This window comes from Triplophysa dalaica, chromosome 9, assembly GCF_015846415.1.
Source record: "Triplophysa dalaica isolate WHDGS20190420 chromosome 9, ASM1584641v1, whole genome shotgun sequence".
Lineage (NCBI taxonomy): Eukaryota > Metazoa > Chordata > Actinopteri > Cypriniformes > Nemacheilidae > Triplophysa > Triplophysa dalaica.
In genome coordinates this window covers 17497472-17522423 of record NC_079550.1, presented here as the reverse complement: position 1 = coordinate 17522423, position 24952 = coordinate 17497472, and the positions used below count along the sequence as shown (strand labels likewise).

Here is a 24952-nt window from a genome sequence, read left to right as displayed (position 1 = left end):
CTCTATAGGCTACAGTTTGTATTTAAGTATGAATAGACTCGTCGTGTATTTACAACAGCCATGAAAAATACCGTATCAGCTGCGGATGAGATTTCATGTATTATATGAAACTTGATATGTCCGATTCTGCAATATGAAAGTATTTTTGCTGCATCCCAGTTTTTGAAATAGTCCCTTGAGGCTTTAGGACTAATCCTGTCTATTGTAGAGCCCACTGGATTAATGCTGTATTGCCTTTTGATTCACAAGTGTCCCTCCAGCCCAGTATACAATTGCCTCTTTTGCTGTTAAACGTGTTAGTTTTCATGAAAAGGGGAAAAGGGAGTTGATTATAATCAAAGCGATTTTTCTTTATTTTCGCAAGTGACGTTATATTTTGTATTTTTGTATAATATTTAATAATGTCTTAGATAAGAAAACATTATCAATAAGCAGTACGACTTGGAAAAAAGGGCTAATTTGGTGTATTATAGGTGTGAAGTTAAGAGTAGGATATTTGTTAATTTTTACTTTAATTATGCCTATTTACATTTATATTAGGCTATTCGTAATTTACAGTCAATCTAAAAATAAAAGAATGGCTGTTTTTATGCAAAGGCCTATTTTATTGCTGTAGTTTACTAACACGATATTGATTTAAATTCATCCGTTTCTGTCACACAGATTTCGAAATTAATTTCCTAAAGTGTTTTTATTTCTTTTAAAACTCAGTTTATATCTTATTTTTTTATTTGGATAATACTAGCTGTATGACGTGAGAGGCAGAGCGGCTTTAAGCTGTTTGTAAGAGCAGTCTGGGAGAGAGCAGTGAAGAGTGTTCTGGGAATTGAAACCCAAATCCACTTGTAATCTTGCAACAGTATCGGGCATAATTGGCCGAGGAGAGCAGATTAAGATTGATGAGACGTTAAAGTGGCTCTTTGGAGTTCAGGGGATCGATAAATATCCCAATTTCAAGAGCCTCTCCTCACATCCAGGACAGACCCGTTGGCTGCTACTATAACTGTGAGCTAATAAAAGACTGGTCCAATAGAGAGCGAGAAAATAAAAACACAAGGCCTACTGAGAGAAAATAAGAGACGGAGAGAGAAAGTGCGCGTTTGGGATTGCGTCCCGGTTACAATGTAACCAAATGTCAAGATTTCTGTAAATGTTGTTATTTGTTTTAAAAGAAGCATTATTTTAAGAGGTTTCTATGCAAGTTTAATGCCCCCCCAACGTTTAATTTTATGAGGAAGCGCATGAACGCTCTCTTTCACATAATGCGTATCGCGTATTTTGATGCAGAATAATAAGGGAAAGTACTCTTTTCTTATAGGCCTTATTGAATTACTTCGCTTATCTACACTAAAATGTAGACAGTGTTTGAACTTGTCGGACGACTGTAGTATCTTTTTATTTCTACACAAAATCCCATGTTACATATTTTGCCTTCTAATATTATTTAATGCTCGATAATACTTCATACTTTAATGTAAATTTAAACGGTTTGAAACGTTGATTCATGTTTGTAGCCTATATATAATCTTATACAAATCCAATAAATCCAGCATTATTTAATCATATGGGCATTCGGGGTTAATCCCCTGTGTGAAAAAATAATAAGCATATTAAGAAATAATATGTTCCTTGTGTTGTAGGCCCTGTGGTTTTGAGCACCCCGGCCCAGATTATTGCCCCGGTCATTGTAGCTCGTGGGACTCTTTCGATCACTACCACGGAAATTTACTTCGAAGTGGATGAAGATGACCCGGCCTTCAAACGCATTGATGCCAAAGTAAGGTTACAATTTTTTTATCGTTTGTCCATTTGCTATTGTGTACTTGGAAAATGACATGCACATCCAAATGTAGCTTTGCAGAATTACCATGCGTTAATTATTTAATATTTGTAAGAAATATTATTATTATTTAACCGAGGTTCTTAAATACTCAATGTCAATTTCTGATTTATTGTAACTGGTATTTACACGACATGCATATCACTACAAAAAAATGTATGCTAGGCATACATAAAACAATCCATAAAAACATGGAATAACATTGGAAATAAGTGAAAAATGAACATTATAAAAATGAAAGGGTGCATTTTAGAATTGTCATGAGAGTTTATTTTTGAAACATGTGCAAATTGTATTTATGGGGATTGTCCCATCCAGATTTCACTTAATGTCTGTTCTCCTTCAGGAAAATTTGATATGAATACTTATTTTTTTCGTATAATTTTTTCTTCCTGTTTTTAACCAAGCAAGCCTATATTTTGAAATGTATATCTGTTTTTTATATACTTTTTTAATCCCCGAAATTTGCTTCTCGTTCTTACAATATATTTATGAATCGTAAATCATTATTTGGACACAAATATTAATTTGTTTTTATTAACTCTTTAAATAAACTCAGACAGATATAAAAAATCAAATCACAAATTGTTATAATTCCAGTGTAGTTCAAGTGCATTATTTTCAGGTATATTTTCCCATATATATATTCTTAATTTCAGCCTTTTTTCATGTAAGCAAGGTACAAACAAAAACGGTCGAAAATACTTTAAATAAGAATTCAAGTATGCGTATGGAATGTTTAGGATACCATCAAAATGTAAACCTTAGATAAACTATCGTTTATGCAGGTCTTAATGTTTTCTTCTTTCTTTCGTTTTCTTTCGGAAATAACCCAGGCGAATGTTAAAACAGGTGAAATTATACTTCTATTTTACGTGTCACAGAACAACATTCACAACTGCAGATCACCGGATTCACAATCTACAAATGTGTCTATTTACAGTATAAAATGTACAGGTTATATTCTGTCAAAGGCTCTTCTCGTAGCTTCGTTTTGAAAGGTAAAATGTGTTGTTGGGCAGGGCTCGTAAAAAGGAAAAATAATACTGACAGGTAACCATTCATTTAGATTGTTGATACAGTTCGCTCCCTCGTTAACAAAATAAGGAGCTGACTAATTCACATCATCCAAACTATATGAAACCAAACGGTGTAAAATATTTTTTCATAATCCACATAGTAATAATGACTGCACATTTTGCAACACAAACGTGGACTGGTTTCCATAACAGTGACCATTTTGTGGAAGAGTTTCTGAATAGGCCTCAGAACTTCAGAACAGTCTGATCGCGTATTCTCTGATTTCACCTCACAAATATGTCGTTATGATTTTTACCTCAGAGTTTCTCCAGGCTTTTAGGGTTGGTTAGAATTTCTCTCGCCAGTCGCCAAGTTTGTTTGGCCGCGTTTTCGAGACCCGAATGAGGCTTCCCTTGGAAGAGGTCTAGCGTTGGTAGAAAATAATGGGGGCATCGCCTGCACTGCAAGCAAGATATGAGCTGCAATAAAATCCCGTTCAGTCGATCCCCGAGGCAGTTTTCGTCCCAGTCCGACTCTCGTGGGTGTTTTTCACACTCGTAAGATACTAGAGTTTTCATGTGGTAGTTGTTGAGAGGTTGTCCCGGCAGTTCAAGGTGACGGTCCCGCAACGTCTTAAGCAAGGAAAGGCATTTCTTCCTGCACCCACCCAGCAGCAGTCGGTTCTCCGCTTCGGCGAACTGTAACACCCAGGCGTCGCTCTCCGCCGAGCTCTGCTTCCCGTTTAACGAGTAACACTCCTTGGATAACAGATTGAAACCCTCAGCCTTGACTTCTGCCACCCTGTTCGGACCGGGCCAGGGGATGTGCGGCAGTGGCCAGTGCGCCGCGCTGCGCGGCCATATGCCAGTGCATTTGAAAGCGGGGGTGATCTGAACCACATATCTGTCTCTGATGCGCAATTTAACCTCGCTTGTGTCCGCGACCATTTTAACGACGTCCCTATAGCTGCATTTATCCACCGCCTGCGCCACCAGCGTCTGGAACCTGGAGCGGATTTTACGCGCTGACAGGTATCCCGAAGCCGTGATGAACTCGACCCAGAGAGACATGCTTCTCTTCCGGCCGTCGCTGAGCTTCAGCACGGCGCAGCCCGGCAGAGAACCGTCGTCCACAAAGTTGAAGACTCCCATCTGGTTCAGATACAGGACCACCTCAAATTCGGTGGGGGAGATGACCTCGAGCCCCTCGAAACGGTTATCCATTTCGTTTAAGGAGCTGATGAAGCGGGGCTCCTGGACCTCCACCTCTTTCAGGACATCCGAGACCACCTTGCACACCTCCCTGATGGTCTTGGAGATGGCCGCCTTCCGAGACTGGCATTTCTCGTTGTAGTATTTATTCAGATGGTACACCAGCTTGGCCTGGGCGGCGATCATGTTTGGACAGAGATCCGGGTTGTACACCGGAGTCTCGCAGTAACCCGAGGGATCCAACGCGGCTGTTTGTACAGGAGCCAATTTTAGAGAAGAAGGTTTACTATTTAAAGAAAAAAGGGGTTGCTAGAAAAAAACAACCAAACCTTTTATTTGTGCGTGGAGCACATGCGCTAATATGACAGCTAAAACATCAGCTTCTGTTTTCAGTTGCGCACGGAAAAAAGTTGAAGCCCTAGTGTTGCGCGCTGCAATTAAAAGTCCATAAACGCGGAGCGCAAACCGGCACAGCGTTCAGTAGTTAAATAAACCACTTGCAATTTTCTCTGTTTGAATTAGGGTTTGGAAAGTGCAGGGTGCTCTTGTGTGTGTGTCCTGGCTGTGGCGGCTGCCGGCGAGGTGTGTTTAAGACCTCCGAACTGACTCCCGTGAAATTATAAAGGGAGGGTTTGAGACGAGCTCGTCCAATCACGCGTCGACTCGTCACTGGCTTCAGTGTATTGACGACAAATTAATCCTCAGTTTTTATACACATCTAAATCTAAGCGAAGACTCCTCTGATGGAAACGCACCTACACTCTGGATGGAGAGAAGATACTGGTTTATTTGCTATGCGCTCTTTTCGGATTCCGGTTGTTTTCGTTAAATACAGGCAGCTTTTTTTATTTAGCTAATAACAGAAATAATATTTCACGGGAATGCCATCTCACACAACAATTGTGAACAGAATTATTGTAGTGCATGTCATTTAATACTTTGTGAGTTACCTTTTTATTATCGTTTTAATTTATTTTTGCAATGAAAACATGATATTTTTGAGGCGTGCGTAATGTTTTTTCGTTAATCAATTAAGTTAAATTTTTTTCAAATAATTTAAGACTGGTTTTTAGCACTTATATTGCCAACATTTGAACGATATTGAATGCCGTTCTGGGCTATTGCGTTTTGAACGGAATAATGTTTTTCAGCTAATTCTAATATAATTATGTTTTACACATTACACTTTTAATTAACGAATGATTTAATAGTTTTCTCGAAATGCTTTTAAACATTAATAAGTGTTTTTTATTTTATAGCACAGTGAAGGGGTTTTACTTAACTCAAGATCAGTGTCGTCATTTATGTAAAAACGTTTTATTTCATTTCTATTTAATTATTCTTTATGTTCATTGCACAGTAAAGTTAATTTGAAATTTTGTTATATATGTAAGTCATTTAATATATGAAACACTTTTTTTTCAAAACGATTAAAGCACTTCGAACTAGTGTAATGTAAAAGGTTTGTCATGTTTTGATAAAAACTATAGACTGCTCGATTTTAATATTTCTAAATAATCATTTTTGTTAATGATGATTTTAAATGAATAATCACAGTCGTCCACGGTTCCTTAAAAATTAGTTTAATGTGGAATTGAAAGTTCGTAAATAGCCACAATAAAGACTCTTGCTTATTTGGAGCGTTATTGAACATGATCTGTAAATATTATATTTCTTAAGCATTTTTAATTGTCAGACAAATTGATTTACCAAATTCAGGAAATTAATTTCGACATTCAAAACATATTAGAAAAACCTTCTGATGTCTGCGATTCTGGTTATGATATGCTAACATCTCAAGGGATGCGATCATTTGTCTTGATATGATATTAGAGCTTTATCGAATTGGTATCTTTAAATTCTATAAGCCCAGATTTACAACCAAATTACTTTTTTGTTGATGGCCTACTATATATGTTGTAAACAAATATTTAAGATGTTTTCGAGGTGACAGTGATGTATCTACATAAGTATCTAAAAAATCTATATTTCAGGACATGATACTGATTCTTATTGGTCAAAACTGTGCTGAGGTGTGGCTTCATTGGCTGCTTCTAACCTTCACTGTGGTCTGCTTGGCTCATTTTGCCTGGATGATCTTGCCAACCATAATTAATAGTGTTCTGCTGTTTGCAGGCAGAGATCACACTTATCAGAATTTTCTTTCGCCTCTGTCACTGTGTAAAAGCTGTTAGGGCCTGTGACAGGGATGATATGACGCAATATTAAAACCCAAAAAAGGATCTGCAAGTAATCATTGTAATGCACAGCAGTGATGTTCATTCTGTCCGATGTAGAAATCAAAAGCATTGCAATGTAATTCATTCATTTCAGGACTGTGTTCGTGTTTAAATTGTTTTAAGAATGTATATACGCCTTCAGCGGGAAAGGCAAGAGATATTTTGACACAGTATTTTTTACTGACACCTTTTTGCTTGCAGAGTAACCTTGCTTTCCTCCCTAACCATCTCTTTCTCGCACACACTCTTTCTCCCTCTCTCTCTCTTTTACACACACATTACCTGGCAGGTATCCAACCATATCAGATCTCCCTCTCTTCAATGGTTCATGCTGTGATGTATTCTGCACTTCTTTTGTATATCTGAATCAGTTTGCTGTCTATTGTTTGCCAAGGTTACATTAAATCACAGCACAGTAATACAGCCTCAAGCATTATTTCATCCAGGACAGTGTGTCGTAGTCACGAAGAGATACAGATTGCAATGTTAACCTGGTGCTTTTGCCACATTTTTGTTATATTATTACTGTCCATTTAATTAAATTGGTGTTTTCTGTGAGAAACAAATTCATGATGGTGTTCTTGCCAGAACCGTGCTTTACTAATTGATCAACCGGAATACTTGATGACAAAAAATGTGATGTAGGCATATCTGAAAAAAGTTATTTCTTATTTGCAATGCAGCGTTTTATAATACAAAAACTGTTTTGAATTTTAATACGCTGTGTAAATGAAGGCCATCCCATGACTGTTTTACTGCTCGGGGTGTTTTACACATAAAAAGAAAAACTCTTCTCATTTGTATGTTGTTTCCCTAAAACGTTCAGTATATACTGTTTACATATGTGGCTATAGTGGGCTTATTGTGTGTAACCTAAGGGCACTTAAAATCCCTCTTGACCCCCTGTCCCCAGACATACGCACACACACAACCTTTACAACATTACAATCTGTGTGTCTTCGTGACTACAACGTAACATCCAGAGGCTTTGCTGTGATATACGAGGACGTGACAACAGTGCGGCCGCTATTTCTGACCTAGCGAATGGGATGTTGGATTGTGTAAATCAATACAATGACTGTGGCTTCCGCCCCTTTTTGGACAAGCGTATGACCCAGGAAACATTTAGCTTGTTGAAGGCCTCTTTGTTCTGTAGTTTCCTCACCAATCATCTCTTCATTTTTCTCTCTCTCTCGCCCGTCTCGTTCTGAAGAGTGATTCTCCTGTCAGAATGGTCAGGCGTGCTGTTAAAGGCCCATGTCAAACATGATACAATGTTTAACTATCAGGGAACATATGTTTTAACCCTTTGTGTCAAATGGAAGTTTTAAGTTGATGTTTAGATTTATAAATCTGTTATGTAGCAGAATAATTAAGATCGTAGTTTAAGATTATAAGCAGTTTGATGACAATGTGATGCATCTAAAATGTTTAATTATTATGTTGTAAATTATTACTGCTGTTATTTATAAATTTATGACAATTTTTCCATTTTACCACAAGTTGGAGACTGAATGATTTTTTTTACAAAACATCATCAGATCATGGAAATATGAATAATGCACATTCACATTTTACAAACTAAGTATAACTATTAAGTGATCAAAGACAGGACAGATAACGTGCTATAAAATAAATTTCCTTGAAAATTTTGATATTTTGCATGAAGCTGAAAAGGATTTTGTTCCATTCAAAAAAGATTTAAATGCTTGCAAACACTTATAATACAGCATTCATAACTATAATAACACAACGACGTGGGACAACATCAAACATCGCTTTTATAAATAAAGGGCAACATCACATGCCAATATTAATATTACCAAAAGACCGTTTTGTTCACAGATTTAAATATATCAAGAGCTTTACAGTCAAAGCAGTGTGTTAATTGAACTTAATAGTCACTTCTCCACACTGATATTAATAATCCTATTATTCAGTGACAAAAGGAGGTCAGCTCAGTATTTCATCATCATTCATGGACGCTTCTTTCCTCTGATCCCATCATCATTTCGCGACAGCTCTCTGAGCTGCAAAAAAGAACTGCAGAAATGGATCCGAGCCAAAAGGCGTCGCCAGGTCAAAGCACAGATTATCAAGTGCACTTAATGGAGTGGAGAAGTCAAATATAAATCATATTAAAGGGCCTGCCATTTAAGACAAGCAATATTAGCATGGAGCCCGGCGACGGCGGAGATTGCATTATAGAAGACGGACACTTATTATGACATATCCCTTTCAGCTTCCTGCAAATGGATATCAAAATTGTCATTGAGTTTTCCTCCAAAGCGAATTCAGTTATTCCACGCAATATGGCCACACTGCAGGGCTCCCAGTTAATTTTCTCGTGCCTATCGGCTGTCAGCCCCCTACCCCTTGCGCTTTGAATTCTCTCCTTCCATTTGTTTTATTTTCCACGCTGTATTAGAAGTCCCGTCCTTGGGGAATTTGTGAGGGGAACAAAACCGGCAAAATCTGGATATTTTATTGTAGCTTTGTGAATAAGAGAAATCTGGAACCTTGGATTCCTGAAAGAACGAGTCTAAACCAAAAACCAAAAGAATATTAGAAAATTAATCAGTTTTTTAAGGTTTGACATCACCCCCCAGCGAAATGTGATGCTTGTCAGCTTCTCTGATTAATGACATGCATTTATTTGCATAGATTTAACACTGATATCATTGGGTTATTCCCAAAAAATATTTTTGATTTAAATGCTTTAATCACAAGTTTTATGCATCGAAAGATATTCAAATGCACGTTCTGGACACTGGCAAATGGTCGAATCCCATTTTAATTTCATTTTTTCATGAAAGTTATCTAGTTGTTTTCCTTTTGCTTTTAAAGTCAACCACAAACCCCAGGCTTGCAAAAACACCTTTAACAAGCAGCCGTCACAAGACACCAACCTCTTCAGCTCTCTGTGATTAATCTTAATGTCTCAGAGAAATCCCATGTTAAGAGGTTGAATCCGTAATCATTCGCTCACTGACCCGATGATACTCAACCAGAACATCCTCACAACAGCCCCAGTGAGAACAATGCCTTGATGCTTTTCAAATTAATTATACTGCCCCGTTCTGAGAACCACGTGCGCTCAGCAGTCGGTTCTGGAGAGTGAAAACAAAGGCAACGAAAAAGAGAGAAAAAGACTTCTTTTTTCCCTGGTTGGGGGCTCGGGTAATGAAATGCTGGTGGTTGAAGCCCATGATGAAATTAGGCCATGTAACCCAAATAAGGGATGAAGGCTTCATAATTGCCAGTCCTTGAGATCTGAGGTGCTGGGTGCCAACTGTCAGAGCTGGGCTAATGATGACAAATGTCTCTATATGCAGATAGCAAGAGGGAGGAGAGAGAGATAGAGAGAAAGAAGGGGGAGTGAAAATAAACCAGTGAGAAAGTGAGAGAGAAAGTGAGCAAACTGCAAAGTGAGAAGAGGTGCGAAGTGAGACAGGTGCTTTCTTGCGAAACATGACGAAAAGGTTCAGTCATGGATACTGATTTTAAGATCCAGTGGAAGTTGCATTGTAATGCTTAAAATGATAAGAATTGTCAAATTCAAGACATAAATCACAACCCAACTTTTTAAGTCATGCCATTTGAATTATGTTTTTAATCTTTGATAAATGCATGCAGTATGTGACCTAAACCTAGCCATTTTTGGCAGCAAGAATCCCCGTGTTATTATTTAATCCAACACATTGCTTATTTACCTCTTAGTTAAATATTTTGTTACCTCTAAAGCAAACAAAGAAAGCCATAAATGCGTCCGCACTGATTGTGACTAAAGAGGTTATACCATTGAAAACGCAAGAACCAATAGTGCGGTCCAGCTTTGGCCAATTTGTTGCATGAATGGCTTTTTGAAAAGGTTCCCACTTGCTACAAAGGGAGCCCCCTTTTCTGTTTGCCCTCTCTCCATCTGTGTCATCTGTTGGCCCTGTGTGTGAGGGGCGGTTTCTGTTCGAGGGAGGGGGGCGGTGCTATGGGGGGGTGGGCTCCCTGGTGACCGGGCCAGTTGTTTTATGGACTCGCCGTACTGGAGATGGCAGTTCATAAGTTGCCAGTTCTTTTGTGTAAGACGACAAGCTGACACGTGGGAGGCGACGTGGCCATATTGACGTATATCATTACCATTAATAACACGGACTGCCTCGTTTCCGCCTGCTGACTTATACAGGGAATCCCTTCACAATGACACTTAATTGACAATGTGAAATTGAGAAGGGTCTGTTTGCGGAGGCTGATTTTTGATGTTCTTTTATTAAGATTTGGGCTGGGAGCAGGGATCCGCTTAAATGATATGGGTATATAAATAGATAAATATTTACTTGCTTGTTTCTCTTTGGTCTGCATTGAACATAGGTGTTTTGCGCAGTTATATTATTGTTATTCTGTTTAGATTTTGGTCCGGATAAATAGCGTGCACAGCATTTTCATCTTTTCATAGACATTGTGGTAATCACCTTTTTCTATTACATCAATAAAAAGAATATAACAGTAATGAATAGTAGTGCAGCATTATAGTCATAATAGTCATGTGAATAAACATATAACCCATGTTTTGAACATAAACAAATGTTTCGTATTTTTTATCATTTAGGGTTAACTAATACGTTTACTATGTTATATAAACACAGTCCATATATACTGCCTGACTGAAGTTATAAAATAAAGCTGACTGATAACAGAAGCAAGACTCCATAATGTTTTCCATAATGCAGTGACATATGGAGCTAGTGGCCGGTGTTTTATATTACACGCTCATTAACACCACATGATCTGTTTTGTGTTACTGACACAGACCCTCAGTGAAGGTTAAAATGATTGATATCCTTAGCTCTACTTTATGCGAAAGTCTGATTCTGTATGGCTGATATTGGGGCAAAAGGAATTAGGCGCCTCATTTTATGGTCAGTTGTGCCTATAATAACTGGCAATAATGAAGCAAGTAACCGATCTCTATTTTTGACTTCTTTCAAAGAAAACAAAGCTTCCTTATGATCTATAATAGTATTGGTCATTTACCGCACACAGATTTTGGAAGCAACTTTTTGTAATTCAGAAAACAACTTCGTTTAGATCTATGTTAACATCTCTAAATAGGTTTTTTGTTTAATTAATGTGTTTTAAACGCGTTGTATTATTGTTTTTTTAAGGGTTTCTAAGTTCTCAGCCGGCCTCATTAATGTAGTAGTTGAGCTCCAGCCGGCTTCCATTATCAAAATTCAGTAGGTGTGCGGCTCCTGCTAAAACTCCTGGAGAGGGCAGTGGGAAGGGCTGACATACCGCTTCCTGCCTTCAGGGCTCTCTGCACGCTGGAACAGCCCTCAGGCTAAAAGAGCCATTCTGATGACCACGTGTTCCCCCATAATAAAACATTCAGCAGCCCAGTCTTCTCGTACTCACCATTTTTACACAGCATGTGGGACGATCACGTCAAAATGCATTTCAATAAATATACATAAAAACAAAAAGTTCCAAGTTCGATGTAAAATGTTTACAAGACGTGTTAACTGTAAAACATCTACAGTAACACAGTTAAACTGATAAAATGTAGATTTGCAAAATAATAATTGATCCCAATAATAAAAATAATGTTGCTATTATTATTATTGTTATAAACATATTTATTAATCTATGCAGAATAGACAGACAGACGGATTATAAATGTATAAATAATGTAAACATATAAGCACTGTATACACTGTATATATATTTAATGTGTGTGTACGTACTTTACACACATGCATATATAATGTGTGCATATTTGCCTAGATATACTTGGGTTATACATGCTCTGACTTTTGCGTTGCACTTTCAAATTATTTTATTATTGTGTCAATTTGGCGGGTCTGAGCGGGTGCAGAAACAGGCGGGGGTGTTGACACCATCTGACGAACGAGGATTAGTCGTTTACAGAAGCTGTAATATGATAGGTCAAGGCAAGGAGACGCTTCCTCTGCGACTCCGGCTTGGCGTAATGAATGATTGACAGGAGAACGGGAATCTGCCAGTCGCCGGCAGAGGTGCAGGCTTGATGGCTGCCGCAGAGCTCCGCGGTTCCCTTGATCACGTTGGGCCGCCCCCTTTCATCTGCACCCACAACTCTGCCAGGAAAAGCTGCTTTTCTTCCCCCTTTCGCTCTAATTTGCACATTTAAGACATTTCTATTTGCTTATTTGCAATTCCCTTTTTTTACCCCAGAAACTTTACTCCCATTTTTTCTTAGCATCCCCCATTTCGCACCCCTAACTACGAGTCTCTTTCTTCTTGGCTTGCCTTTGGGCGATGAACTAATTTCAAGCTCCATAATTGCAGCATGTTGTACACCTGCCTGCTATTAATTCTCCCCCGTCATTCACTCTCTCTTTCTTAATGAGATATTATTATAATTATTGTTATTATGGTGCTTGGCGTAATTAAGTTGATTGATGTTGGTGCTAGGGGAGGCTTTATTTTGGCGTTTGTATAGATGAGGGCACACATTTCCATTACACACAGGACATGACCAAGGTGGGCCGGTTCGTTCCTCTACTTGTGCACAGTGGGTCCAATAAACTCGAATTGGATTATGTTGCAGAAATATTTCAGCTCAAAATGACTATCAAGACCATTTTCAGACATAGCGGTTTGAGCGGTGTTAAGGATTGGTAGAAGATATTGTGCCGAAAATTGGATGTGAGACTATGAACCAAGCAGCAATTGGTTTGAATTGTGCATTGCATGTTGTGTTTTAAAAGGCCAAACAATGACTTGCGTGGAGCTTTGTTCATATGAAATTCAAATGCCTCCTTCCCTCTTAGAGGGGTAAGGCTTTTGCCCAGTCTGATTTTAGCCAACCTGTTGTGTTCGTGGAACAAAAACTTCTCAGTCCATTTGATCCTAATCCAATTGTTTTGCTGTTTGGTGTTTGATGGGAGTACAAAAGAAGAAGGGGCAAGCCGGCCCACAATCTTTTCTAGCAAGTATTGGCAATCCAATTAGGGGGTCATATTAAGGCGGCTTCATGCTGGAGGTTTGTGTGTGAGTATATGTGTGTGTGTGTTAGCCGAAAAGCTTTCATTGACCTTACATTGAAGATTGAAGCTTGCCCAAAACAGTCGAATTCTGACATTGCGGCTGTAGTGAGTGTGTCTGAAATGTTTTGAAAGGCATCTGGTCAAAGCATTTTTCTGGGCAGGTGTAAGAGACCTGCTGTTTTAATGGGCTGATGCCCCTTGAGGTCTCATTATATTCCATTTCTCAGTCTACACATGACGGTATAAATTGACACAGAGCAGACTATCTAATACAGACCAAATCTACAAGTCTTGAAGTTTAAAAACAAGATTTTAGGATTTAATGGACCCACCATTTAAGTAAAACGCATTGCCTGGAGTCGCAGGGATCCTGTTATTGACATTGCAATTGAGCTCCAAAGCTCACGAATAGCAGGCGCTTTTGTTCGCCGTCTTCCCAGGCCGAGCATCTTAAAGTGGTTGACAGCCATTTAATGCCACACGACCTGCCTCTCAAGAGCCACCGATAGGGCCTTAACCAATCCTGTTAAATACAATTACCATTCATACTCTACCATCATGCTTTGAACCACCGCCCCATTTTCCCTGCTGCGCTTTGCTACAGAAAAAAAGAACATTTTAAGTTATAGTTAAAAATGAAACTCTTTCTCTTCTATAGGATAAAAACATTGTTGATAGTTAAAACATTGCAGAAAAGATGAACTCGCTTGTGTACATGGTTATAAACCTAAAAGGATGCTCTTTCAAATATATGCCATAGTTGATCACAAACAAGCAGTGCAGACGTTTTTTGTAAACGCACATTATTGGCCAGTCAACAAATCCTACACTTGAGTCGGCTAGCAGTCATTTTTTACCTTCTAAATATTTCCGTCATCATGTTTCCTACCCAATAACTCCAGTTTTTCGCCACAGAGAATCTATTGAACACTCCAGTGCATTCAATCCCATTCAAAGCAAAAGCCAAAGAAAGGAAAGAGTATAATGCCTAATAGGTGCTTTAGTAATTCTGAAAGTTTTCATAGCTTAATCTGTTCTGAAAAGCACCGCGGAGTGAAAAGGGCCCCTGCAAAGGGCCCTCAGAGTTAATGTGATGTGACTTCTGTACAATACGGCCGGCAGAACGCTAGAAGCCCATTCTGCCGTCTTACCTTTTCTTCCAGCATCTATGGGCCCTTGGAAACCGCTGCCTAAATGTTTCATAGGAGGGTCTGTGTAAGCCACTCAAGGGCTCTTTTCCTTCAATGGCTACTTTAAGACTATTATAAGACGGCTCTAGGGCCAGAAGAGAGAGGATACAAATAGCAAAGCTTCGGTCTGTCTTTGTTACAAGTCTGGGATTGATTTAGGACAATCGGGAGAGCCGTTGTGTTTTAAACACACTCATTGTACGCCTCATTTCTTCTCTTTTGCTTTTGTTAAAGTTTAGGCTTCCAATTTTGGTTGATAGGCCCAGATGCAGTGTGTGCTTGCCTTGGGCGATTGCATCTTTGAAACTTTGACGCTTGTAAGAACTCTTTGATAACCTTTTTTCACATCCCTTATACATTGTAAGTTTTCTTATGAAATATTTTGGCAATTTTGAAAAAAAAAAAATTCTCTCTCAAAATCAGTGTAGAAACTGTTATAAAGGTTGGATAAGTCTTGCACACACTCCAGCCAGAGATACTTTGGAACACTATTTTCTCAGCCTAATGTAAATGAGCGGAAAATAAAGATTTTTGTCCAGTCTTCCCCCATGCGACAATCCCCCATTAATCTAGATCTGATTTCAGCACAAAAGCTCAATCAATGAGGAAACGCCTATGATCCAGCTTTGGGGAACATTAACTCTTATGTGTAATAAATCACTTCACGAACTTGCTGTCTTTGGTGTACTCCTATTACAACCATTTCCCTTTTCCAAAGGATGAACGACAGAGAGATATATAGAAAGAAGCAAATATACTAAGGTAGAGACATTTTAAAGGGATAGTTCTTCCAAAAATGAAAAGTGTGTCATCATTTACTCATCGTCATGTAATTTGAAACCTGTATAGTTTTCTTTCTTCTCTAAACCACAAAAGAAGATATTTTGAAGAACGTTGGAAACCAAAAACCGCTGGTACTCATTGACATCTCATCTATGAACACAAAACCAATGCAAGTCAATGTGTACCAACGGTTTTATAGCAACATTCTTCGAAATGTTTTCTTTTGTGGTTTGCAGAAGAAATTCATGAAGGTGGGATGGGAACTGCATGATTAAGGCTTTAAAATGAGATACACAGACAACATAGACAAACCCACTTCTGTTTTCATTTTAAAACAAAATCGCTTTAAATCTCTTTTCCTGTGTGTTCCCCATGTAGTGGAGCAAGCAAGTCTAGGTCACTAACCCTGGAGTAAACAGCTTGCATTAATATGCTGTAATCCAGTGTAATTAGTCAAATAGCCACATGCCAGGCAGATTGTCACAGGCTGTCAGCTTTGGCAGGCTTGCAAGATGGTCCGCCGTCCCGCTGGCCAGCAGGGATACCACCGAACACACACGCACATGCATAACACACCCAGACGTCATGCTTTAGCTTAGACATCAACTTCCGGCCATCACGGGAGATTTTTGTTAAACTGTAACATTATGCACCAGTTTACAGATTTCATTGTATCGAGCTTAAAACACCCCAAAATAAAAACTTTTACTTACGCTCATGTCATTGCAAAAATGTATGACTTTCTTTCTTCTGCATGACATAAAATTTAATTTGAAGTATGTTTGGAGGCAAACCTCATTGGCCGCTATTGAATTCCATTTTATGGACACAAAACCACAGAGACATTTCTCAAAATATCTCCAGCGGGGTTCTACAAAAGAAAGTGTCACAAGTTTGAATAAATGATGACATACTTTTTATTTGGGGGTAAACTAAAGCTGTAAAATCACTAGTTAAGAAAACTAGTTTCAGATTCAGTGTGAAAAGGTTTGGACCAATTTTATTTGAAAAACTGTGTTGATTTTGTGTCGATTAGTCTTATTGACATAAGTGTGAATCGGTTTAGTATTTTAGGTTCGTTTTAGTATTCAATATCTGCGACCAAGATAAGATTCGTAAGATTCAGTCATAAGATTCGTAACCGCAAAAATTACGACTTGCATCAGTTAACATCTTCCAACCGAATTTAATCTCCCCCCCATGGTGTTCCTTTAAGATTTCCCCCATCCCTTCCTCATGTTGTGGAGCGATATGCAAAATACATGCTCGCATGAAATAAACAGTCAAAATAATTATAGCAACACGAGCCTTCTCCTCCCACTCCTAAAATCCTCTAGAAAGCGATAGACATAAGTTGACGAGGGTAGTCCAACAGCCCCATCAAAGCCGCCCGGAAAACATCTCCAAGCGGCGCTGGATTAGCGAGGGTAAAAAGATTTAAACTATATAATTACAAGGGGATCAAGTGCAAATTATCTACCGTGCTCAACAGCCAGATTACCCTCTACTGTTTCCCTCTCACTTACCTCTGAGGATGAGAAAAACACCCCTCCCACGCATAACAGAGACTTCATATTAGCATAGACGTTGTAGCGCTAGCGGCTAAAGTCTTGCGAACTGCAATCCATTTTTGTTCTTGTTGTTCTCAGGCAGTAATAGATAAGTTACACACTTAAAAATCAGCACAAAGGGTCAGAATATACAATATTTTGTTGAATTGATCACCTGTATTATGAATTTTGCAATGTTTTGTGTTTTGTTAAATTGTTAGCGGTATGTCTGTAAAATTGTCAGGTAATCTTAATAGGTATTCTTTCTTTTTCTTAGTCTTTTTTTAAGTGCAGACTGTGTGTAAAATTCCTTTATTTACCTCTTTATAACATATGTAGTGTAAAGAATCTGGTGTCAATTTCTAGTGTTCAAATGCTACTGTTTGCAATCTCTCAGTGTCAGGCTGTGGAAGCTCTTCATCAGATCAGTGTGAATTCAGTCATCGTAAGTGTGATGAGTCTCTTAAGAAAGGCCATTAGTACGGGCCCTGAAAATGGACTCTGTAGAAAATTACACTCTGTCTTTTAAAACGCCTTTAATACAGACCGTCTCAGGCTGTTTATCTAGATTAGTGTTAGCCTCATGTGTATATGTGCCTACGGGGACTTTTAAATTCTCCTCTTTTCATCGTTAACATCCTAGCTATGTTGGTTGTTGATTACCCTACAGACCAATATTTAAAAATAAAGTGACTTTTTTATTAAAATAGCATTTTCTTAACCTTTATGGAACTATTATGCAAAAACAATTGTTAAGTGATTATATGTTAAAAACGTAGGATTGGGTTAGTGGTGTCATTTAGAGGTGGGACCTCCTGTTGGATGACCAATGGCAGATGGGAGCATTTAAGAAACTTGATTGTAAACTTGACTTTTTTCAGCATATAACGGTTCTGTTTGGCAACACTAGTGGTGCAGAAAGGGCACATTTTCAACTTTTACAAACAAGCTCAACTGCAACGAGATTTCACATAGACAGCATCAACAGATCTGTTTTCACTGCACGCACGATCTCTCATGCGTACCCAAGACGCGGCCCTTGCAGCAGAACCGCTATTGACAAACTGGGTTGGACATATTAGGCAGTGATCTGAGCAGAGAGCAGAGCTCATATTCATCCGTTTATCAACGGCGTCTCGCTTCGCAACTGAAACCGTGTCACCCCGACACGCGCTCTCACACACCCTAAATCTGCGGTGACAGTGATTATGCAAAAACCACATCCTCTTTCCCGAGATACCTGCTCTGGAAGCCATTCCCATTTACTGGGCTGAGAAATGGATTCCGTCAGGAGCGTCCAATGAGAGGCTTGGGATAATCTGAAGGAATTTTAAATGTTGCTCATTTTCTCCCCTTAGAGCAGATGTCACAAACAGGCGAGATCAGATGGGAAATATAGCCTTTGATGATTTCCTTTGAGTTTTACAGATGAGAGTTTTTCATCTATTAAAACGATCTGCGGAAACCTGGTAAACAGCTTCAGATTTGGATCAGGGAGTTTCAATAATCACTTTTTAGTTTTGGTGTTTGTATCCATGATGCAGAAAATACTTTGTACCTCTATATTGGTTTTTATTGTTAATTGTTAAATTCCAATAAGTATTTGTGTGCCTGTAAAGGCTTATTCATAATGTCAATGAATTGCATATTCCCATTAACATTATTTTTATGCATTTGACAAATGCTTTATCTTTAAGACTTACTTGGTGATACAATCCATTTTCAATGTGAGTGTGTGTGTGTGTGTATATATATATATTCACTGTGTATGTTTGTGAGTGTATATAAATATATATATATATATATATAAAGCATTATCTTTATAAATCTTGAATATATATATTATTATACAAATATTTATAACAAATATAATGTAAAAAAATACATACAAATATTCTTTTATTTTATGTTACATGGTATTTTGAATGCTCGATCGCTCTCGTATATCTAAGGACTATACAGTATCAACGTGTCATATTTCTTATGTATATTCATTACATTTGTGTGTACTACATAGAAAACGAAAATGTGATGTTTAATATGCGAACTCACACTGTCGCTTGCTTTTAAATACAATTTGCTTTTTGTGTTTTAAAAAAAAATGCACCTGGTGCTAAATGAGTAATTAAACCACAGTGAGACAAACAAACACTCCATCACTGAGAAAGTCATCAGGACATGTTTGCACAAAAGGTCAAATTTGTTTCCTCGTGATGTAAATCAGGGCAGCGGCAACTCGGATGAAGTGTGTACGTTTGAGTTTGGCAGCGACAAGGCTACGTGCTAGGGCACACACACACACACAGACACAAACAGACGGACAAACACATTCATGCACATAGTGGGCAGACTGCAGTAGTCACACCTTGTCATCCTTTGCTATTCCTCGAGAAGCCAGGAGCCAACAACAGCCGACAGTTACAGTCCAGACCCCCACCTGTTCAAATACAGGCCCTTTGGTAAAGACTGTCACATAGTGTGCTGATCTTTCCTCTCTACAAGTACAGTGTCACAGCATGTGCGCATTCAAACTCCACTGCCCCTTAGACCAGCTGCATTGCACCCTACATGCAATAAAAATCTTTTACAAGCAACAAAAGGCAGTCCGAGTTATTTTAATGTATCCATTACTGCCATTGAGCGGTAGTGAAGTTTTTAAAGGTCTGTATATTTTTCGAAGAATGGGTTTAAAGGGCTTGTTCACCTTAATGTGAAATTACTGTCGTCTTCAACTTCTTGGGTCGCCAAAATGTGACGCATTATATTTTACATCAACAACATAGATTGTGTAAAATAAGTTTTAATAATGTTTGTTTTTATGGCATGTTTTTATGTTAAATATGTTTCGTTGTCACGACTCCCGAGACATTTATTACTGTGGTTTTACAAGAAATACAATAGTAGAACTCAATGTTAGATTTTATAATTCACATTTTATCATTTGAAGTCCAATTTGAACTATTATTCACTCTGGTTTATTTTCGTGACTTAAGTTTCCATCTAATTTGTTTGAACGTTCCTCACAATTTAAGATGAAATGCATTCTTAACAACTTAACCATTTTATTTCTTTTCAGTATGTGCTGCTAAAATAGATTTCTAATATACTGCAAATTTTCTTAGCATGTAAGTTGTCGCAATTCTCTCTCCGATTTACAATGCAATGATCCAAAAGAGAGATATAAAAACAGGATTTTATATTGGCTTTAAATATCCCTTTAAATTGAACTATGCACAAATACACAACGTTTAGGTGAAGCTAAAGCTCTTTAGCTCATATTCTTTTTTCTAGCTCACCTTGTTGAGTAGACACCATTCCTGAATGAGACAAGTGCTTCACATTGTAGACACATTTTCCTCTCTCTCATTCCACACACACACATATTCAGTCCCAGCAGTGGAAGCCTATTAGAGAAATCTGCGGCGAGCCCGGCAGAGGTGCTATGATGGCAGGTTGTCAGTGCGACAGACGACCCCCTTTATAAACATATCAGTCATGCTGGCTGTTATATCCCCGGCCAGACTCGGCACACATTTGACACGGAGAGGGATCGCACTCGTTTCTCTTGGGGGTGTGTGAAAAATTGTGTCCGGTTTAAAAATGACGGATCTTTTTGATGTATTCGCCTAGTCGTAATACTTGTGAGGGCAGTTTAGGTGCGTCCTTTTAAGAAAAGGGATCGAAAAAAGATTTGGCTTTGATGTCATTCTCGATAATGGCTGTTAACTGCAACAAAACGAGAAGAATGGTGGGCTGTGTTTATTGTTAGGACCCCCAACCCTAGGTGCTGTATGTTTATGGAACGTGTATTTCTCATTGCATTCATAACAAAATATTTCACAGTGTTGTTATTGCGTATTTAATCTAATGCATTGAATGCTATTCTTATGTCATGTCATAAATTTCATGTATTTTATAATAAATATCATGTGTATTCGTTGGTCTACTGTATGTTACAGCCATCAGGGTTTATACATTCGCTGATGCAGAGATGTACCGTAATAGTGTTCATTAGTCAAAAGCGTGTAAGTTTGGGCATTCTGACATGACATAAGCACAACAGTCATCAGAATAGTTGTCTCGATGTTGTAAATCCGTTAGGACACTTTCATCAACCTTTAACAACTGCATATACAACAGAGATAACCAGCCTTAGGTCGGTCGGGTAGACATCCGGCCCCTGCGTGTGTGTTGACAGGCGGTGAGCAGCGAGGTAAAAGCTGGACCTTGTTTCTTGCTATGCTGCTGCTACTGGTGTGATTAGATTGGGGCAGAAGCCTCCAGCTGGCAGGCCTGTCTGAGACCCCGGGGCCGCTTGTCCCCGACACTCGTCACCAATGTGACACTACTGACAGGCAGCGGACAGCCCAGCCAGACAGGTTCATTAAGCCCCATTTTTTACAGCTGGGCCTCTCTCTCTGTGTTTCGCTCCCTCCCTTTCTGTTTTCTTATAAGAAAACACAAAGAAGAGAGAGAGTAACGACTGCACTTTGTCAGAGACCTCTGTGTCTACAGGGCCACTGGCTTGTTGATGTTTGATGTGCCAGCTCCGTTGTTATGACAAATTTTTTTCTGATGTGACCTATTTTCAGACATTTTTTCTCAAGCAGTATCTTTTGTTGTCGGGTAACCCTTTGGCCTGTGCTTTGTCACTTGAAGAGACAGGCAAGGGCATGTGGTGATGCATATAAATGTGAACAAATCAACTGCAACAATGAGTGTTCTATTGCTTTTGTCCGTTTTGGTTTTTACACACCATTTTTTGTTTTATTGTGGTGCTTGTTTAAGGTATTTAAACAAACCACTAATTCAAAGTGTTATTCTGTAATATAAGTTTTATATATTAGTAAGATATATTTACATTTCAATAAATAAATAAATCAATATTTTTTTTAATAAATATATAGATATATTCTTCTAATTGGATAATTCTACCAAAAAATAATTGTAATTTATATAAAAATAAATGTATTTATATTTTTCAATAATTACTTTCAATAATTATTTTGTCAAATAACCCCTAGGGTTTTTGGTTAATATCTATAAAGACACCACACACCATCCCCATTTATTATTTTTATCTATATAATATGTATTCTTTCTTTCTTTACAGCACTGTAGAGAAGCACTACGTAAATAAACTTGACTTGACAACATATTGGCATCAATCGGAGTATTAAACTTCAACTTGGATATAAATGGAACCTCAAATTTGTTGACTTGTTGAGGATAAGAATGGTGTTCACTTACATTTCTATGTACATATATTCAAATTATAGTAAAATGGGCGACAAAATGAACAGGAATGTGTTTTTAGATCTTGAAGTTTCATTCTTAAATATTAATAAATGATCTTAATAGCCATACTGAAGCACGTTGATTATTATTATATGTGGTCAATTTGATGCCCCCACAAAAACCATGAGGTGTTTCCTCCTCCATCATTCTATACGCTGCCCTTATTCTCTAATCCTCCATTGTTCCCCACATGCATCTCCATTGTTCTCCCAGCATGTGGGCTGTCACCGAACCCTTAATACCAACCCCACATGCTCCCAGGTACCTCTAACTGCCCATCTACTAAACTCCGAAGAGCCTTGTTTTCCACACAACCTGTCTTTTTCAGCTAAGCCCTGTGGAGGTGTCAAGCGGGGGGCACACCTAAGGTGAGTCTGTCTTAAGGATGGTTGTTGGTGGTTTACCTTATATAGAGCTGAGGGTACCTGTGGTCACGGATGGTAAGCATTTTGATATAATCCGTTTTTAATTGAACCCCAGAGACTCGCACGTGACAGAAGGCCCTTACACGTTGGCGGCGAGCGCTATTCCGAGGAGAAATTAAGCGATGCCGGTGTGGTTGGTTGGGGCTTCCAGTTGCTGAACAAGAATTAGCTTCAGGTGCCAACCCTGCCAGACTCTCACAGACAGGTGCTGTACACAATGTCCTTTATTTCTCGAAACCCTTCCTCTCCCACAAATCCGCTGCATCCAACCAGGAAGGGCCCTTATCTATGTGCCACAAGGCATCTTCCTTCTGTTCTTGATGTGTGCGGGTACGTCCGTCTGTGCGCTTCTGTTTGTGCGCGTGTTAAAGCGGTAGGTGGGGAAAGGGGAGTCTGGCTTATTCTCACCTGTCAGGATGAAGTTCTTGATCCGGCCTCGGGGGTCTCGCAAGAGAATCTCACTAATGATCCCCTCTTGCGCCAGCCCCGTGTTAGTATTGATTATTTACACCCACCCGACCCCCGCAGGGACTGTGCTCCAACACCGCGGCGAGAGCGTCGGCCCACAGGAGATATACGTGTCAAAAAATTTAGAATAGGCGGAGAGGAGAGACTGGGCCTTTGCATCATCAACTGGAAGCGGTGCCTTTGAGGAAATCAAAGCCCAGCCTGTCATCTTTCTACATGTGCGATGGATGGCGGCCAACATTTTTGACGGGGCTGGAGTGTTTCACGGTGTTTCGTCAAAGTGGCTCCATTGCAAAATGATTGGAGGGACAATAAAACTGCGTTTCCAAAGCGACGGTCAAAATACAAGGCAGTGTATTAAAAATGGAATGAAAATGTGTTAGATGAGTGTCGTTGTATAGTTAATGTGTATTTCTTATTCTTCTGCCTGTGTAGGTCTTGGTTTACTCCGAGGGGCTTCACGGGAAGTGGATGTTCAGCGAGATTCGAGCGGTGTTCGCCCGTCGGTTTCTCCTTCAGAACACGGCGCTAGAGATCTTCATGGCCAACAGAAGTAAAACTGCTTTCTGTGTTTTTCATGAACGCAAACAAGACTTATTCAACCATGCCTGCAATATTCTTTCATTATTAACACGTCCTCGTGTCGTTTAAAACTCTCTACAGCAGAACACAAAAAAAGATATTTTGATGAACGTTGGTAACCAAACAAGCACCAAGACATTTCTTGAAAAATCTTCTTTTGTGTTCCACAAAAGAAGGATACGTATATACATTTTGAATGACATGAGACTGAATAAATGATGGCAACATTTTTATTTTTGTGTTAACTATCCTTTTAAAATTGCTAAAGTTGACTATAAAGGTGAAGTAGAAGCAGCCATTAACGTCACACTAGTTCCAGACTTTTTTGTCTCATAAAAGTGCAATTAATGTAACATAAATAATCCAACATAACCCCACATTGCTTTTATACAGAGTCAAGAAAAGACCTTTGGTACTACATTCACCAACTGTGCCTACGACCAATGTTTAATATATGATGTCATTTTCTTTCTCAGCATCAGTCATGTTTAACTTCCCCGACCAGGCCACAGTGAAGAAGGTGGTCTACAGTCTTCCACGCGTGGGCGTCGGCACAAGTTACGGTCTTCCACAAGCCAGGCGAGTCAGTTTCTGTTTCCTCTCAGAACACCTGCACATGGTTGCCTTTCAGAATATTGCTCAAAACAATGTTTACAGTGTTTTTATTTTGTTTTAAAAGATGATCACATCAGCCGTCAGAAACGCTTAACCATAAATGTATTCCTGTTGCTGTGTAATTGTTTGGAATAGTTTACGGCGGAGGTAATGACTTAAGGCATTGACGATTCTGCTTGTTTGTCCTGGACTGAACCTGACAAATCCTCTACTAATCTATCAAGACTTTCAACTTATTTCTTGACTTGCTACACTCAAAAACATTGGGACCCAACACATTTAATTGATTAATAGTTCATTGGATTACTAATGGGCAATTCCGCGAAAATAGGAACCTTACCACAAAAAAAATGTTTTTCCCAGTTTTATCTACTAGGGTAACAGCACAGATTTTAACATTTGGTGGTTCAAATACCCATGTGAGATCTCTCTTCAAATTTGTAAAGCATTTTTTTTATTTTAAGTGCATGATTTTTCATAGTCATGTAAGAGCCATTTTCAGAATTGTCACATCCATAATGCTACATATTCCACATAAATGGACACATGAAAAGGAATATAAAGTAACTATTTTATGATCTATTAAGAGGCATCCCTTCTCCATTCATTGGGTATTATTGCTTCAGGATTGTGCATTTCATTTTTACAGAAATCCTACAAAGTTTACTGTCTCCCATAAACCGCATCCTTTTTTGTCATATCCATAAC

At 38.7% G+C, this 24952-nt stretch overlaps 2 protein-coding genes across 2 annotated transcripts in view; one reads left to right on the top strand and one right to left on the bottom strand.

The window, feature by feature from the left end:
* The window catches only part of nbeab (neurobeachin b), a 220086-nt gene that overhangs the window by 151766 nt on the left and 43368 nt on the right, over positions 1–24952 (top strand). The window contains 3 exon segments of the mRNA XM_056756231.1: positions 1641–1777; positions 23483–23600; positions 24106–24208. Coding sequence (XP_056612209.1) covers positions 1641–1777; positions 23483–23600; positions 24106–24208 — 358 coding nt within the window.
* On the bottom strand, positions 2360–5422 carry mab21l1 (mab-21-like 1). The gene has a single exon (XM_056756230.1). The coding sequence runs from the start codon at positions 4255–4257 to the stop codon at positions 3178–3180; it is 1080 nt and encodes a 359-aa protein (XP_056612208.1). The 5' UTR covers positions 4258–5422; the 3' UTR covers positions 2360–3177.